The sequence below is a fragment of the Crinia signifera genome, chromosome 4, assembly GCF_055691185.1.
Source record: "Crinia signifera chromosome 4, ASM5569118v1, whole genome shotgun sequence".
Taxonomy (NCBI): domain Eukaryota; kingdom Metazoa; phylum Chordata; class Amphibia; order Anura; family Myobatrachidae; genus Crinia; species Crinia signifera.
Window position 1 is genome coordinate 177,181,905 of NC_139220.1, and position 18,618 is coordinate 177,200,522.

The following is an 18,618-nucleotide window of genomic DNA, read 5'->3' on the forward strand; positions in this document are numbered from 1 at the left end:
GCAGCCGGACTGTGGCTGAACTATGTGAAAGTATCCCATATTATACATTAAAAGCTCAGTACTTCCCCTATGGCGTTTTGCAGTCCGGCCTGAACGGATAATGTGAAATAGCCCTAAGATGGACAGTAGTCCAAAGCTTAGCTCAGTTCCACATATGCATGGACATGATGACGTCATGCTGCACATACATCATCCCACCCACCCACGCTCTCTACCCCTGGGCCTCCTGTCGTGTACTGCACTGTCTGGGAAGGTGGAGGAGGAGGGAGGGCTGCAGCTGCTTCTGTGCTATCTGACAAGGAGAAGAAAATTCCTGGTGTTTACAAGTAGGAGATGTGGGGTAGATGTATGAAGCAGTGATAAGGGAAGAGAAGTGATAAAGTGCCTAATACTTTATCATTGGCCAATCAGCTCCTGACTGTTAAGTTATAGGCTGGGTTTAAAAGGGGACAGTTAGGAGCTGATTACCCGATGATAAAGTACCAGGCACGTTATCACTGCTTCATACATCTACCTCTTATTAGTGTTTTATTTATTTAATTTTTTTCTTTGGGGGGAAGCCACTGTATTTAATTATAGTGGGAGCAATATATTTGTTTAAATACTGCGGGTGCCAGATTGTGTTACTGTGGGGACCAGTGTGATTGTTTTACTGAGGGGACCAGTGTGAATGTGTTATTGAGGGGGCCAGTGTGAATGTGTTACTGTGGGGGTAGTGTGATTATTTTACTGTGGGGACCAGTGTGATTGTGTTACTGTGGGGGCAGTGTGATTGTGTTACTGTGAGAGCCAGTGTGTTTGTTTAATTACTGCAGGGGTCAGTGTGATTGTTTAATTACTGTGGGGGGCCAGTGTGAGGGTCCAATGTATTTGTTTAATTACTGTGGGGGAGCCATTGTGTGAGGTTTTTTTTGCACTGATGCCCAGTCAGCGGTGAACCCTCTAATAAAATAGGCTGTGCATGCCTATGACCACAGTGCCGCAGGTGAGAGACGCAGCAGCACTGTCTCACCAACAGCACACTGATGCGGGACACTTGCAATCAGTATATGGCAGGACTGTTGGTTCCAACAGCTAAGGGCAAAACATCACTGCGCCGCAGGTGAAAGACGCGGAAGCCCTTTTCTCCTGACAATTTATCCACGGTAAAATGTTGTCCTGATAATTGGATGCATTAGGAAGAATGTGAAAAGAAGCCCAAGAGCTTTAGTGCAAGCATACAATATGATTGGCCTTTTTCTGATGTTGACTGGCATACAAACTCTGGCTGCATCAAAATATCATTGTATTTTAAATTGAATAATAATGTAAATAGTGTCAAGAACTAGTAGCACATTTTTTCAGTAACTATCACAAGGATGTAAAATACATGCTTACTTGGATCAATTGCAAAAGGTATAGGCGTGTTCCGAATACGGTATGTTCTACCACTTCCAGAAGCTGTGGCAATTTCTGTATTTACTGGGTTGTTTTCATTGATGCGAACAGGAGATACTCTGTTAAATGTGATCACAGCTGTAATTTGAGATATCCCTGAAAATACAAAGCATCATTAATGTTCGTTAAAATCTACAGTCAAAAAAGGCAAAGCTTGTAAAATCAAAGATTCAATGTAAACTAGTGGAGACAGTTTTTTTCTCATAGTAATAGTAGTTGAGGTTTAAAAAAGACATATGTCCATCAAGTTCAACCTTTTATGCAGATCTAACTAAGGTGTATGGCCTAGATTGGCCTAGCTGTGATACCCCCTGTAATATAATCTGCCTATTATAGCTTTTGGCTTTTGGCTTTAGATGAGAGTTTTAGTCGCTTTTCAAAATCACCCATTATCTCACTTTTTGACATCGCTTTTCTGCGTGTTCCGGGCAAAAAAGTGCGTTAAAGTGCGATAATGGCCAATTTTTAGTCATGAAAATGTGTAATTTTAGTCATGAAAATGTGCAAATTTGAGGAAATGTGCGAATCTGTGTTTAAAAAAAGAAAAAAAAATGGTGTGAGGTCTCCCCTCCTTAGCATAACCAGCCCCGGACACAGTGAGCCGGACCTGGTTCCAAAAATACAGGGGACAAAAAATCTGGGGGTCCCCCATATTTTGAAACCAGCACTGCGCTCCAAAAGCCCACAGTGTAATGCCACAGCCGGGGGACACTTTTTACATGAGGTCCCCCGGCTGTACCATGAGCACCATGGCTGGTCAGCCTTGGATGGGGTACCTGGGGTAGTGGGGACTCCCCCAATAAAGGGGTCCCCCCCAGGCTTCACCCATCCATGGCTGAAGCCCGGGGCTGTCACCGTCGTCCCTGGGCTGTGGACGCTGGCCTGATAGGGTTAAAATGATCATACATAACATTGCTTTATACAGATGAACTACAAGTGCCAGCAGGCCTCCCCCCGCATGCTGGGACTTGGCAAACCACAAGTCCCAGTATGCGGGGCATTAATGGGCCCACTGTGACTTCTAGTCCACCTGTAAAAAGAATGTTAACATAAAACACACACACCCTTCTCCAGAGCCAGCTCCCCCCACACTGACAGCGGGTGAGTGGTCTTTCTCCCATGCTGATCACAGCTTCTACAGCGCTGTCCCAGTACTATAGAGGCTGCTAGCATCCTTGGATCGATGCGTCTCCATGGAGAAGCATAGCTCAGCCAATCAGGGCTCTATGTCTGGGAGATAGCAGAATATACATATTCTTATATATATATACATATTCAGAATATACATATTCTTCAGAATCATACAGTAGCTTCCACTTCCAAAATGGAGGGAGCGGAACGATTGAGCCAATGATATAATATTAATTTATTAGCTACTCCAATTATCACGGTTAACACTGGTAATATTTTCCTTTTTCTAGGGCCTAAGTCCCATTCCTGAAACACAGAACACAGGCCTGTGGGCATTTGCTATGTTTTAAAGAGAACACTTTATTTATAAAATGTATCACTTTATTCCAAAATGTTGCTATCTTTCCGCATCTCCAAAAATTATGGATAGAAGAAGCTGCCTTCTTACACTTAGCACACCTGATTCCCCTGGTATGATATGAGCTCTTTGGTCTGGAGATATATAGGCCCTTGATAGTATCTTAAAGTTTACTTCTTGTAATAACTCTGAGTGTAGGTATTTGTAAGTGTATATACAGTTTTTCACCACCAGTTCCCACTCGGGATATCTGGTACAGTATATCTTTTTGCCACCTAAGAATCGAACCCTTCCATTTTTTAATTGAGTTGGTTATTTGTAGCAACTCGTAGTACAAAGATAAACGATATTTGCCTGAGCCAGTTATTACCATCAATTTTTTTATAGGGTCAGTAACCTTAGTGTCTTTCATTGGTGGTTACAACCACTTCTTTTTTCTGTTACTGAAAACTCAATGGGGGATATTTACTAAGATTTAATAGGTACGAATGCACCCATCTGTAACCATTCATTTTTAATCACGGCTGGGAGCCCCTGGTCAGCACATTTATTAAGTACTGAATTTGTCTGTGTTGCAGTTGTTATAAAAGACAAGCACAGCTAGATTCGGCATTACAAATGTGTAGATCACTGGTTCTCAACCACTCAACCTCGGTTTTCAAGTACCACCAACAGTTCACGTTTTGCAGGCCTTCACACAGAATCATAGGTGAAATATTTAGCTCCACCTGTGATTTTTTTAAAATGTGTTAGTAAATAATGGTGACCTGGAAAACATGCAGGTAACCTGGAAAACATGCACTGTTGGGGGTACTTGAGGAACGAGATTGAGAACCACTGGTGTAGCCGAACGATAGAACTCGGCCACATATGGCCATAAAGTTCTATAGTGGTTGGCACATTTACTATAATTTGTACGGCTGAATTCGGCCTTTACAAATGGATCTGTGTTTGATGAAGCATGCACAGATCAGTGAGATCCATGCATGCTTCTTTGTGTAAAAATTTTAATAAAGCACAAGCATAACCAATAACCATCCCCTGGTTCCAGAAATACAGGGGGAAAAAACTGGAGACCCCCAGTATTTCAGAAACCAGCACCAGGCTCTTGGACTGGCATTGGTTATAAAAAAAAAAAATGGGGGACAAAAAAATGTAGGGGACTCCCGTATTTTTATATCCAGCACCTGGTTCCAACATTTGCACCCTGACTGGTCAGCCCTGGCAAGGTCCCTGGGGGAGTGGGGACCCCTTCAATAAAAGGGTCCCCCCCCAAGCTACCACCAGCCAGGGCAACTATCAACCCCTGGGTGGTGGGTGCCGGGTTGATAGTTGCCCTGGCTGGTGGTAGCTTGATCCATTGTGTGGAAATTATTTGATTGATCCATTGTGTGGAAATTATTTGAGGGAATTTTAAGAGATAGTATACAGGAATACCTAAAGGTGAATAATATAATCAGTGGTAATCAAAAATGGGTTTGTAAAGCATTGTTCATTCCACACTAACCTAATAATATTTTATGAGGAAATTAGCACAAACCTAGACATTGCAAAATCCACAAAGAACACATCTACATCATTGCCAAAGGCCTTTGACACTGTGCCACATAAGAGGCTGGTTAAAAAAAATGAGGATTTGGTACTAGGAGTTAATATTTGTAGCTGAGCAAGAAGATAGAGAACAGAGAGTGGTGGTAAATGGTGGATTTTTAAGTTGGTTACCAGTACTATGTGGAGTACTACAGAGTTCGGTGCTGAGGCCTCTTCTATTTAACATATTCATTAATGATATAGAGGATGGAATACTAAGCAGAGTCTCCATATTTTGGGGATGACACAAAACTGTACAGGGTGGTAAGAACGTTTGAGGATGTCTCCATTCTACAAAGGGATCTAGATAAACTTGATGAATGGAGTGATAAATGGAAAATGAGGTTCAATGTAAATAAATGTAAGGTTTTACATCTCGGAAGACATAATCAGTGTGGGACTTACAGTATAAACTAAACGGAGTAGAATTTGGCAAATCATAATTGGAAAAGGACCTAGGAGTCCAAATAGATAACAATAACTAACTGGGGTGCAGTGCTTAGCATCCTGATGCAGCCACGCAGTGGCGGATTCAGGGGGGGGGCACCTGGGCACGTGCCCCCCCTGTCATTTCATTTTGTAGCTGAGGACCAGGGCTTTCCAACGAGCCTAGCCCTGTGTCTCTAGCTCCTCGGGAACCAAAGATATTGCCTGGCAAAGCTGTAACGTTTTTTCCCCATAGGATAATATGGGACCCGGCAATTCCGACCCCCACCTAGTTCCGACGGCTGCCAGTTCCCTCTCTGGCATCACAGAAGCTTGTGGTTGATCTCATTAAATTCCAAATCGCTGGGCCTTCAATATGATACCAGGCTGGTCCATATCGGTCAATTGGTTCCAGAGATATTGCATGTAAACCGATTTTTTTATTTTTGAAATGTAATTTCATGGCTGTTCATGTTCTTTGATGGCAGATTACTCTGGAACCAAACGTTTCAGTTTCACAGGACCAAAATCATTCAAAGCCCACTCAAATCAATATGATACTTGTCTCATGTAAATGGGTCAGTTGGTTCCGAAGATATAGCCGGTTAAATGAGATAACTGGTTAAAGATGGGGAGGGGTGGTTTTCTCTCCCCCTCACACCAGAAAATGCAGGGACTAGGCTGGTGTAAAGGGGGCCAACCTGGGAATGCATTTTCTGGTGTGAAAGGGGTATTATTTCAAATACCCGGGACCTGCAGTGCTCTGAATACAGCCAGGCTCTGCCACTATCAGTGGCTATCACTTCTGCCTGGAGGCGGCTGTCCCCCATTTACCACGAGCATGTATTCTCCCTTGGCAATGAGCATGTAATCCCACATGGCAACGAGCATGGAACCTCTGGCAATGAGCATGGAACCCTTGGCAATGAGCATGTAGATAAGCAGCACTTATGTAGCATAATTTTTAATAGGCATTATGGTGTTTGGCATAATACATAATGGACATAATGGCGTGTAAATTACTGTGTAATGGACATTATGGTGTAAATGTTTAATGCACGTCTTTGATGGACAATGTCCCTGTTTATGAAGCGTATTGGGAATTTTGGCTTAATCTGTGTGGCATTATGTGAATTCTGGCTCAATGCGTGTGGCATTATGTGAATTTTGGCTCAATCCTAGTGGCATTATGTGAATTTTGGCTCAATCCGTGTGGCATTTTTTGAATTTGGCTCAATCTGTGTTGCATTATGTGAATTTTGACACAATCCATGTGGCATTATGTGAATTTTAACTCAATCCATTTGGCATTATGTGAATTTTTGCTCAATCCATGTGTTATTATGTGAATTTTGGCTCATTCCGTGTGGCATAATGTGAATTTTGGCTCAATCCATGTGGCATTATGTGAATTTTGGCTCATTCCATTTGGCATCATGTGTAGGGGCAAGTATAGTGGGGTCTAGTATTTTGTTGCATAATGTGTAGAAGTTGTATATGGTGTTGTACACTACACTCAAGGACATGCCCCTTGTTGAGTGGCCACACCCCCTTTTCCGGAGCGCGCCTTCGGCGCGCGCACAACTGCATCTTTCAATTTTGTCACCATGGGGAGCCTGCGTACTTTAAATGCCAGAGCCTATTTTTAATCCCATTCCCACCCTCTCTCTGCCTCTCTCTTATCATGTACACTGGCATTACTAACACCGCCCCTCCCCCACCTAAACCTTCTTTTATCATGGTGCCCCCCCTGTCATTTTATCCTGGATCCGCCCCTGCAGCCACGAAAGCCAACAAAATACAATCCTGTATAAAAAGGGTCATGGAAACTAGGAAAGACAATGCAAATATGCCAATCTACAAGGCACTGGTTAGTCCGCACCTAGAATTACTGTAGGAGTGCAATTCTGGGTCCCACACTGCAAAAAGGATATTATGGAGCTGGAAAAAGTACAGATAAGGACAAGTAAGCTAATAAAAGAGATGAAATTAAGAAGATACGAAGAAAATATAGTCAAACTAGAAATGTTTACGCTAGAAAATAGACATTTAAGGGGAGACATGCTTAACATATACAAATATATCAGGGGCGCTATTCGGAACTATCAGGCAACCTCTTTGCTTTGAGGTTGGAACAAGGACCCGTGGGCATGTGTTCAGACTAGGGGTGAGATGTTCTAAGCTTGAAAAGTGATAAAATGTAGACTGATAAACTACCAACCAATCAGCTCCTACCTGTCATTTTTCAAACACAGCCTGTGACATGGCAGGTAGGAGCTGATTGGTACAACTAATCACTATTTAGCCCACACTGTAATTGGAACAAAGGTTCTCATTCTGGTTGACATGCAAAGCTGTGAAATTCACAGCTTTAAGTGTCATTTAAATGCCTCCCACCGCCCACCCGAAAGCCCACCCCCGCTTTATGTTTAGCATAAACATCCATTCGCAGCCTTGCGTGAGGAGACAAACTCATTCGATGGTTTTGTAAGCACTCCTGTCAAGGCCGCATTTACATGGGGACACCCATGAAACGCTGGGCGTTCCCATGAGCGCAGCCCCTCGCCGCTGTCCCACACCCAGCTCCCGCACTGCTAGGTGCAAACCAGATGGCTGCACATGTGTGTAAAAGTTTGTGTGCATGCAAATTCGCTCACCATCGCTCCCTTGTGTGAACAGGGGAGAGAGGAGATCAGAATGACCTCAAAAAGGTAAAATTGAAATGGGAAAAACCCAAAGTCTATAACCCTCTAAAGCAGTAGTTCTCCACCTTGGCCCTCAGGTCACCCCAACAGTTCACGGTTTCCAGGTCACCCTGCAGATGCACAGGTGCAATCATTATTCACTGACACATTTTAAAAGATCCACAGGTGGGGCTAATTACTTCACTTGTGATTCTGTGTGGTGACCTGGGAAACGTGAACTGTTGGGGGGGTCCTGAGGACCAAGGTTGAGAACCACTGCCCTAACGGGTCCTGTATAAAGTTGAACTAGGTGGACATCTTTTTTCAACCTCTTCTGCTATTTTACTATGGGGGTTATTCTGATTCAATCGATCCCCTGCGCGTTTGCATGGGGGACCGATTGTTTGTAACTGCGCATGCGCATATGTTTTATGCACATGTGTAGCCACTGTGTGTGAGCGCTCACAGCGCTCGCACATAGAAGTCTGGAGGCGCAAGAGGAGGTGGGCCCAGCGTTTCATATGTGTTCCCATGAGAACGCTGAGCGATCTCATGCAAACTACCCGATGACGCGGGTGCGTGCAACTTACATCAGCGGATGTCAGCTGCCGTCCTGTCCAGGCACCTGCAGATCAGAGACACCATAGATGTATCTCAGATCTGCGAGCACTGAAGGAATTTCTACCCCACACCCAAGGCTGCGAATGGATGGTTATGCAAATCATACATTAGCATGCAGTGGCATACCTATATATTCGTAGGCCCCATAGCAAACGTTTGTAAGGGCCCCCTATTTAGCAATTGATGGTGATAAATGTATGTAAAACATATTACTTACACAGCAAAGATGGGCCCCCTTCAACTCTGGGCCCCATAGCTGCAGCACCCCTTGCACCTATGGTAGTTACGCCCTTGTTTGGGGGGGGGGGGGATTTCATTTGGGGGACTCGCAAGAAAAGGACCTATGATTAATGTTTTAAAAAAAGATGTACAAATGTATAAACATGCAGCTCCTCATGTCCGCTGGCGCTGGTTATGGGTGTTTTTTTTATTTTTAACCACTGGATGAATACTGTGGACTGATCTATGTTAATACATTTTTACTTTACACTGTGTGGGTGTTTTTATTGGGGTATTGGTTCTGCTCTGGGACTGGGGGGGGCCTTTATTGGGGGGGTCCCCACTCCCAAGGAATTTGTTCAGGGTGTGAATGTGACGGCCGGCGGACTTTGTCTCCCCCGCTGTGGCATTCCACCACTGGCTATTGGAGCCCAATGATGGTTATAAATATACAGACGACCCCCACTATTTTTGTCCCCCATTTTTTTTATAGGAAAAAATTATTAAAAACTTCCCCGTAGCGCCACCTGTGCCACTCAGCTCAAATGACAAAAAATATATGGAACCTTTCACCAAAGTTCAAACTGATGCACCAAAACAATGATTTTTAAGTCACCCTGAGCGATATCACAATAGAAAAGACCAATGTAAATCTTACATGAATAATCTTGTGAGGTACTGCAATTACAGTTTCATATGATCAATCTAGAAAGAAACTCACAAGAAAAAGACTATAGTGCAGATGGTAATGGGACAACTTCAAGGGTTTATTATTAGAATCACTCACATAATTAGGTGATAATTCCCCCTACTTAAATCATACAGTGTTGCACTATTATATGTCATTTAAGTTACAGGAATTACTTTGAGGAATCCACGCACTATTGGAGGAGTGATCTATGCAGGACCGCAGTGTCCATAATACGCTAATTATCACCTAATTATGTGAGTGATTCTAATAATAAACCCTTGAAGTTGTCTCATTGCCTTCTGCACTATAGTCTTTTTCTTGTTAGTTTATTTCTAGATTGATCATATGAAACTGTAATTCGAGTGCCTCACAAGATTATTCATGTAAGATTTACATTGGTCTTTTCTATTGTGATATCGCTCAGGGTGACTTAAAAATCATTGTTTTTGTCCCCCATTTTTTATAACCAGGACTGGTGCTGGTCTATGAAATACAGGGGGACCCCAATCACTTGTTCCCCTGTATTTCTGGTAAATGTGCCGAAAATAACGCAGATCGCGGTCGAAGCCTGTCGTACACATTTGTACTCAATCAATCTGCTTTTTTCCTGAGATCCATTATTATTATGTGAATATACTCACTAATTGTGGTTAGTAAATGCTACACTACCCTTGTCTTCTCAATACAATATCTACATGAGTGTGTCACTAATACATTGAACTAGAAGCTGTTTGTCTGATACCACAATATGGGGGAAATTTACTAAGATGTGTATTCTACTTCACATGTGATGTTGCTATGGGCAACCAATCAGAATCTACTTCTCATTTATTTAGCACCCACTAGAAGATAGTAGACAGGATCTGATTGGTTGCCAATAGCAACATCACGTGTGAAGTATAATACACATCTTAGTACATTTCCCCCAGTATGTTTAAAATAAACTTAGCATGTAAATGAAACTAATAATTTGAAATAATTATATTTTGCAGCCTTTCTGATGGCAAAAGTCACAGCTGAATATATATATTTCTTACTGCATATCCAAATCAAAATAAACATTTGTGTAAAATAAAGTGTAGCATACACTAGAAATGGTTACTTTAGAAATGTACATTAAATGCATTATGATGAGCAGAATTCCAGTAATGCTTTTACTGAGCCTCCAAATGCTTATGCTGTATGTACCCTTGAATGTCACTAGGTAGATGTTCATGTGTAATAATGGGGACAATTTAGATGTGGCCGGAGTTGCTAACATAGAGGCAGCAGCGATAGCACTAATAAGATAGTGTTATCACATCTGGTCTTATTACATCTTCTGCTGCATTACCTTCCCAGCACCATTGGTCAGCTTGTGGCAGAGATATGAAAGCTGCCCATTACAGACCTGGAAATCTCTGCGCAACCTTCCAAAAATATACTGGTAGGTTAATTGGCTCCCAACAAAATTAACCCTAGAGTTACTGTGTGTGCGTGACATGTGATAGGGAACATATATTGTAAGCTCCACTGGTGCAGGGACTGAAGTGAATATTCTCTGTAAAGCGCTGTGGAATATGTGTGTGCTATATAAATATCTGTTAAGAAATAAATAATAAATATATGGTCCCCTCACCCATCACCCCCCAGACACCAGGGACACAGGTCCATTTCACAGATGGAGACCTTCGCTGACCCCCATCCTCTCCAAATACATCATCAGACTGTCAATCCCTGTCAGTCTGATGGTGTTCCTGCATCTTGTGTCACAGGGTCCTGCACATGGCTCCAGGATGGGTCCTGCACATCTGTACTTTGCGCATCAGAGCGCTACAACAACAGGACTTAAATAAGCATCTAAATCATCTTTACATTTCATATACTAAACAGCAACTTACCTGCAAAAAAGAAAAAAACTGTAGCAATCATCTTTGAAGTCATCCTGTTCATTCTGTAGAGAGCAAGCTGCACATGCAGTGTATCTAACGATGGAGATTCTTTACTCTTCCTTTTCCTTTTGTGAGGCACATTGCTGATATTGTCATACTGATCTAAAGCAAACACATAAGTGTGTACATGATTATTGATAGCGTCCAATTAGAAAATATGTACAGTGGACTTGGCTCATTGTTGTTTACTCTGTAGTTGCTATGTTCCCTAGGTGCATTGTTCTTTTGCTGGTAAGAGAAAACAAGAAAACTTTAATGACAAATTATCAAGACATACTGTATGAAACATAGGGGGAAGAGGGAGCAATTGAAAACAAGAGATGGAGTGAAAAGAGTTTTGTGTGTGTGCTTGTATTGATATTACAGATTTATACAGGCACACACCTACAGATGAATCAAGCCATGAACAACCCAATTAACAGTTGTGTTGGTTTATTACTAGATACTAGCAGGTACAGCCAGATTCACTGTTACACACTGGTTCTCATGGAGTGGTAAACTGACAAGAGCAGGGTGTGCAGGGGCATTTTAATAGAGGAGGAGGCCCCTGTGCAGTCTCCTTGGGCTCCCCCACTCTGATAGGAGTACTGCAGCGGAGGACAGTAGAGTCTAAACAATAGAGCGCTCAGGGGCAGATTTATTAAGCTTGGGGAAGTGATAATGGGCCAGATGCACTAAGCTTCAAAAGTGATAAAATGGAGAGTGATAAACAGCCAGCCAATCAGTTCCTGTCTGACATTTTTCAAACACAGTATGTGACATGACAGGTAGCAGCTCAATGTCTGGCTGTTTATCACTCTCCAGCTTAGTGCATCTGGCCCAAAGTGTCTGGTTTTTATCACTGGCCAATCAGCTCCTAACTGTGAAGTTACAGGCTTGGTTTGAAAAATGACAGGTAGGAGCTGATTGGCCGATGATCACTTCACCAAGCTAAATAAATCTACCCCTCAGTCCCTACTGCGCATCCACCAGATCACTAGAAAAATATTTTTTTCTGCTGAGTTCCACAGTGATGCTGCCTCAGTGACTGGACTCGAGAGGGCAAGAAAACAATATGGTACACTGCACCCATTATAAATATGCCTCTGGCGGTGTGATACTGTACAGCTCACCTGTTATTGAGTGAATGCTACAAATGGGAAGCTGTGCAGGGATGCTGGAACAGCATTATATGCAGGTATTAACTAGGTCTTTGATAAAGGAGCTAAGCAGAAGTCTCCTGTCTACTACCATGTCACTCTTCAGTGAAGACACAAGATGACCCCTCCATGTACTCAGTAGAGATTTGCTGGCAATATAGATATCAATTTGAAGAACAAACCCCACCCAAATCTAACTGCACATGTTCCATTAGAACATGATTGTGCCTTTCCGAGTGAACCAGAATAAACCCTCAAGTCTAGAACATAATCATGAGACTTTATTTATTTTACGCACCATCTGCATTTTTAACACACAAAACAGAATTTACTCCCTAATTCCAATTACCTATGGCTCTAAAAGAAACTCATCAATAATACTTTCTTCTAAGCTGCACTCTTTTTCTACCTTGTGTTGCCACTGGTTGGAGTGGGGCTTTTCAAACCCCAACAGTAATTACTTAATTCATCAAGATCTTATTTACAAAGATGCAAAAATAGTTTCGGTACTTGTTTCCTAGCACGGCCACAACGATTTTGATCTGGGGCATCGCAGGTAAAAAAATCGCGTCGGTCGCATCGCATGCGGGCTAAAAAATCGCATGCGATGCGACCGACGCGATGCCCGCGATTTCCCATAGGGAACAATGTAAAATGCCTCAATTTAACCAAATCAACATAGGGAACAATGTTAAATGGGCCAGAGACCCCCAAAAAAAACCCTGACCAGTGAAATGGCCAACCAAAAATAGTTAACGCCACCCCACGATCAACGTGAACCCGAAGCGTGGCAAGCGGCGGCGGTACGCGTCCTCCGACCTTTTCATACCCCCACTATCCACGTCGGCGTGGAGTTGAGAATAGATTAGTGTGGCGAGCGAGCGAGCCACCGAGCCCGAAGCGTGGCGAGCGCACGCGGATACCTTCACAGGTAAACGCGTCCCTTCACGGGCTTCACAGGTATCCGCGTCCCCTCGTGGGGCTCGCTGCGCTCGCCACGCTTCGGGCTCGGTGGCTCGCTGCGCTCGCCACACTAATCTATTCTCAACTCCACGCCGACATGGATAGTGGGGGTATGAAAAGGTCAGAGGACGCGTACCGCCGCCCCTCGCGGGCGCGCAGCGCTCGCCACGCTTCGGGTTCACGTTGATCGTGGGGTGGCGTTAACTATTTTTGGGGGGCCATTTCACTGGTCATGGGCGTTTTTTGGAGTCTCTGGCCCATTTAACATTGTTCCCTATGTTGATTTGGGTAAATTGAGGCATTTTACATTGTTCCCTATGGGAAATCGCGGGCATCGCGTCGGTACCATCTTATGCTTATTTTGGCCACATACGATGCGACCGACGCGATTTTGACTTTTTCAATGCATTTCAATGGGAAATCGCGGGCATCGCGTCGGTCGCATCGCAGACCATTAAAAATTACCCACGATGCCCGCGATTGTGGCCGTGCTAGGAAACAAGTACCATAGTTTCTTGCAATTAAAATACATTTTTCAATACAAGTACTAGATGGCCCGGTACTGCTTTCCTAGCACGGCGCCCACGATTAGCATCACATTAATCGCGAGCATCGCATGCATCTTATGTGTTTCTGCACCACAAGATGCATGCGATGCTTGCGATTAATGCGACTACAGTGATTTTTTCATCGTACCCATTTTTATCACATGCATCGCATCAGTCGTACTGTTTTAATGTCATAAGATGCATGCAATGATTGCGATTGATGCAATGAAATGCGATGCAATTAAACATTGTATAAGCACCCTAATGGATGCTTACGATGTTAAATGCAGCCCCACGCCAACCCCCCACTATAAACGTGAACCCGAAGCGTGGCGAGCGGCGGCGGTACGCGTCCTCCGACCTTTTCATACCCCCACTATCCACGTCGGCGTGGAGAATAGAAAGTGTGGCGAGCGTAGTGAGCCACCGAGCCCGAAGCGTGGCGAGCGTAGCGAGCTCCGCGAGGGGACGCGGATACCTGTGAAGCTTGCAAGGGGACGCGGATACCTGTGAAGCGCGCGAGGGGACGCGGATACCTGTGAAGGTATCCGCGTCCCCTCGCGGGGCTCGCTGCGCTCGCCACGCTTCGGGCTCGGTGGCTTGCTGCGCTCGCCACACTTTCTATTCTCAACTACACGCCGATGTGGATAGTGGGGGTATGAAAAGGTCGGAGGACGCGTACCGCCGCCCGCTCGCCACGCTTCGGGTTCACAGTTATAGTGGGGGGTTGGCGTGGGGCTGCATTTAACATCGTATGCAGCCATTTGGGTGCTTAAAAGCACCCTTTAGGGTGATTATACAATTTATACGTATAGGGGCATACATACACCATAGTATATCGCACCCATCGCATTCATTGTACATATAAAACTACATACAATCCATACAATTGACTCGATGAGTGTAATGCATGCGATTTAAAAGCATACATCGCAGTCATCGCATCGCACGCATCGTAGCTTACTATACTACTGTTTTTCATACGATACCTGCGATTTAAAAACCAAAATCGCAGGTATCGCACAGATTGTATGCCATATAAAAATGTACACGATTAATGTGATGGGCACCGTGCTAGGAAAGCAGTACCGATGGCCCTATTATTCCCTCACTGTAATGATTAATGGGTACTTATGTAGTATCTGGGCTGCCGATTTTTTGACTGTATGCCTTAACTTAAGGCATACAATCAGATGCGATGCGATGCGATATCGCATCGCATCGCATACGACCATATCGCATGCGATGCGATGACCTGATTTTTCCATAGGATTCAATGTTAAAATGGACTGAGTCCATTTTAACATGGAATTCAATGGGAAAAAGGGGTCCTTTTCATACCCCTACTATCCAAGTGGGCATGGGGTTGGATATAAACCTGTGGCGAGCGTAGCGAGCCACCGAGCCTGAAGCGTGGCGAGCGAAGCGAGCCCCGTAAGGGGACGGTATTCTGTGTCCCCTCGCGGGGCTCGCTACGCTCGCCGCCCTTCGGGCTCGGTGGCTCGCTGCGCTCGCCACAGGTTTATATCCAACTCCATGCCCACTTGGATAGTAGGGGTATGAAAAGGACCCATTTTCCCATTGAATTCCATGTTAAAATGGACTCAGTCCATTTTAACATTGAATCCTATGGAAAAATCGGGTCCATCGCATCGCATCGCATGCGATATGGTCGGATGTGATGCGATGGACCCGATTTCAAAATCGGCAGCCCAGTTAGTACATAAGTACCGATTAATGTAAGTAACCTATTAGGCATAACTGAGAAATAACAGAAAATGTATATGTAATGAAGACATAAAATGCTTTACTTAAAAAAAATATATGTTAATTTTTATTTCATGCACGTTTCCAGGAAAATCTGTGACAGCATAAAAAATAAAAACATTACAAAAACTACTTTATTATCAGTTTATGGTAGGACACAGTCAAACTTTCAAATAAGTATTACAATCCGATTGGTAATTTAAAGATAATGGTTATTAATATTTGTTTATTTTAATCATTGCTGTATATCACAATACAGAATTTCAATTTAGTTTTGATAATTTTGTGTTACAGTAAAGCTTTAAAGGAGCGGTAGCTTGGAGATTAATTTAAGACCTGCAGTAGCCAGATTCACGAATGCTGTATGCGTTTCTCTTATAGCCGCAATCTACATTCTAAGATAAGTAATGCTAAGTGATATTTAGGTGAGTATTTATTTATTTATTTACAGTTTCTTATATAGCACAGCAGATTCCGTTGCGCTTTACAACTGATTACAACACTGAAAGAACAAACTGGGTAAAACAGACAAACATAGAGGTTGGAGGGCCCTGCTGCAAGCTTACAATCTATAGGGAAATAGGAAGGAAACACAAGCACCAGCAATAGCGTAGCAGTCCCACCAAGTTACAAGTCCAGAAGGGAAGCTATATAATACATAAGTGCCTCAGAGGGTTATACGTGTAGAACTTAAATATGATAGGCTTGCCTGAAGAGGTGAGTTTTCAGGGAACGCTTGAAAGATTGGAGTAGGTCACTATCTCATTTTACAAATTCACATGTTCCTGTCAGTACTAATAATGCATTTCAGACAAAGCCAGAATATAAAGAATTAAAAAAAAAATCAGCATCAAGAAATGGTTATGAAATGTACAGTATTATTTAAATGCAGTGTAGGAATAATGTATTGTAGAAACAAGTTAAGTAAAATTGCCAACATCACACAGTAATTTTCATTAAAACTGTTCCAAACATTACTCAACCTATAAAGCACAAAGAGTTGAAAGAAATAACAAGTGCTATTTGTCTCCTCTGGTATAATAAGGCTCTTAGACCAATAGTAAATACTACTGTATGTAACAATGTACATACTGAATGTAATTAAGCATATCCAATATTACAATTTTGTATGTTTTTTGTTTTTGTTTTTTGAGAAAACAATCATAATATTTCACAATTGATACACATCAGACATGACAGATCAATCCATTGAAATGTACAACCCTTTTGCTTCTAATAAACCAGGCAACACAGCTGAATAAGTATTTACCAAGATCATTAAGTGAGGTTTGGAAATATTCTGACAAAGACAACACTCCAATTTTATGATTACCTATTGGCATCTCAGCGTACACAAAGATGGTTGCTATGATGCTTCATGGGTTATTAATATTGAAAAAGATAACATGTGTTTACATGTGTTTACAATTATGGCTATAATAAGTAATATTGTTTCTGTCATAGAAGTTGCATTGTAGGGAAATGCTTGTTGCGCTTCTAATTTATTGCTCTGATCTTTTCTCTCTGTAGCATTGCTTACATGTCCAAGCTGCTGTTATAGATTACTGTAACTGCGTAGCCATCTACCTAGACTGTCATATGAATCTTTATCACCTTCACTAAACTATGATCAAAGTTTATTTTTGCTCTTGAACTTTGAACTCTTGTCATACATGACCACATGACCAAATGGTTTATCGCTTATGGTTACACATGAAAGCATAATTAGATTTATGTCTTTGAAGAATTTTTTTTTTTCACAGATAAGGGGAAGCATGATCCCTACATTCAGTTGTCATGTAATGTAATGAGTGCAGTTGCTTGAAGATGGTGGAACTTGCATCTGACTCCCTGGTGGAAATTTGCTAAGAAGGAAGTTATATTTCACATAGGATGTTGCTATGTGCAACCAATCAGAATCTACTTCTTATTTATTTCTCAAATGACAAACTAGGCATAGTAAATTGGGGAGCCAGTAGTGCTTTGCATAATTAATCTGGGAGCATGTCCGCACCGCTGGTTTCAGCTTTAATGTTTGGGCCAATATGGGTGGCATACCAAGTACAAGCAATGAATCTTGGCAGCCTTGCCCATTGCTTTCTCACTTCGTGATAATGTACAGTATATTGAAAAAATAAAGCTAAGAATGATCGTTGACTAATAAAGTATACATTATTGTAAGTAGCGATGCCACTCCCAGGGCATTTTTCCAATCCCGGGATTCATGATTGAAAAATGCTCAAACCTAGGATTCACAGGATCAGCCTCCCTAATAAAACAATGCCCCCGCCACCCCCAATCAGCTGGCCGGCACATTTACTCTCATAAGCGGGTGAGGGGTGCGGCCGGGAGCAGCGTTGCAGCTGGTAGGTTGTGCAGCTTGGCCGCTGACCACGTTACGCTATGCAGAGCAGCACAGCTGGAGATGAGAGCAGCTGGGCGGTGTCTGAGCATGTGCTCAGAAGCTGCCCAGCATTAAACTGCATATGCACAGTCTAATCCCGAAATCCTTGGATTGAAAACTCCAATCCTGATGTTATTATGCAGTGTCTGAGAAACACTTACTTACCATCCAAGTGTTTTGTCAGACTTACTCAGAGACTCTGTCCTGCATTCATGCTGTAAGCATCCCGGGTCCAGAAAGGGTCGTCTGCTTGTGACTGGCGGCTCCTGCATCATCCTCCGGGCGGTTACCGCTGATACAGGCTGCGGTCAAGTTACAGACTTCAGGCCTATTCCACTTGTATGCCAAAATCCCTCCAATTCCAGCATGTGCGCAGCCATATTGGTTTCATCCGCATGATGCTTTTCAGCCAATCCTGGAAAAGCCAATCTACTGGACTCTCGTCCTATAAGTATGCTGGGAGTAGGCTAAACAAATCGCCAATGCAATGATGTCTCTTGAGTAACAGTGTCTCCAATTCGCTCCTGAGTGTCTCCTGCTTTCTACAGCATGTGCAGTTGTCCACCCTACTGCAGCCTGACTCCCTCCAGTGTCCATACTGGGAATTGCCTTGGTCCCATCCAAGTCTAGTACAGCTCTTAACTTTGGTTACCTGCCTATCATCGATTGCCATCTTGATACCATCATCACTGCTTACTGAATATGAAGT

The 18,618-nt window shown here is 43.1% G+C and overlaps 1 protein-coding gene across 1 annotated transcript in view; it reads right to left on the reverse strand.

Moving 5' to 3' along the window:
- Window positions 1-18,184, reverse strand: part of LOC146072999 (cadherin-related family member 4-like) — a 145,411-nt gene extending 127,227 nt beyond the window's left edge. Inside the window, exons 1-3 of the mRNA XM_083180172.1 lie at window positions 18,100-18,184; window positions 11,038-11,190; window positions 1,378-1,533 (exon numbers count right to left, since the gene is read on the reverse strand). Of these exons, the coding sequence (XP_083036298.1) occupies window positions 1,378-1,533; window positions 11,038-11,190; window positions 18,100-18,184 (394 nt within the window). The remainder of the gene's footprint in view (window positions 1-1,377; window positions 1,534-11,037; window positions 11,191-18,099) is intronic.
- Between the last annotated feature and the right edge of the window lie 434 nt (window positions 18,185-18,618).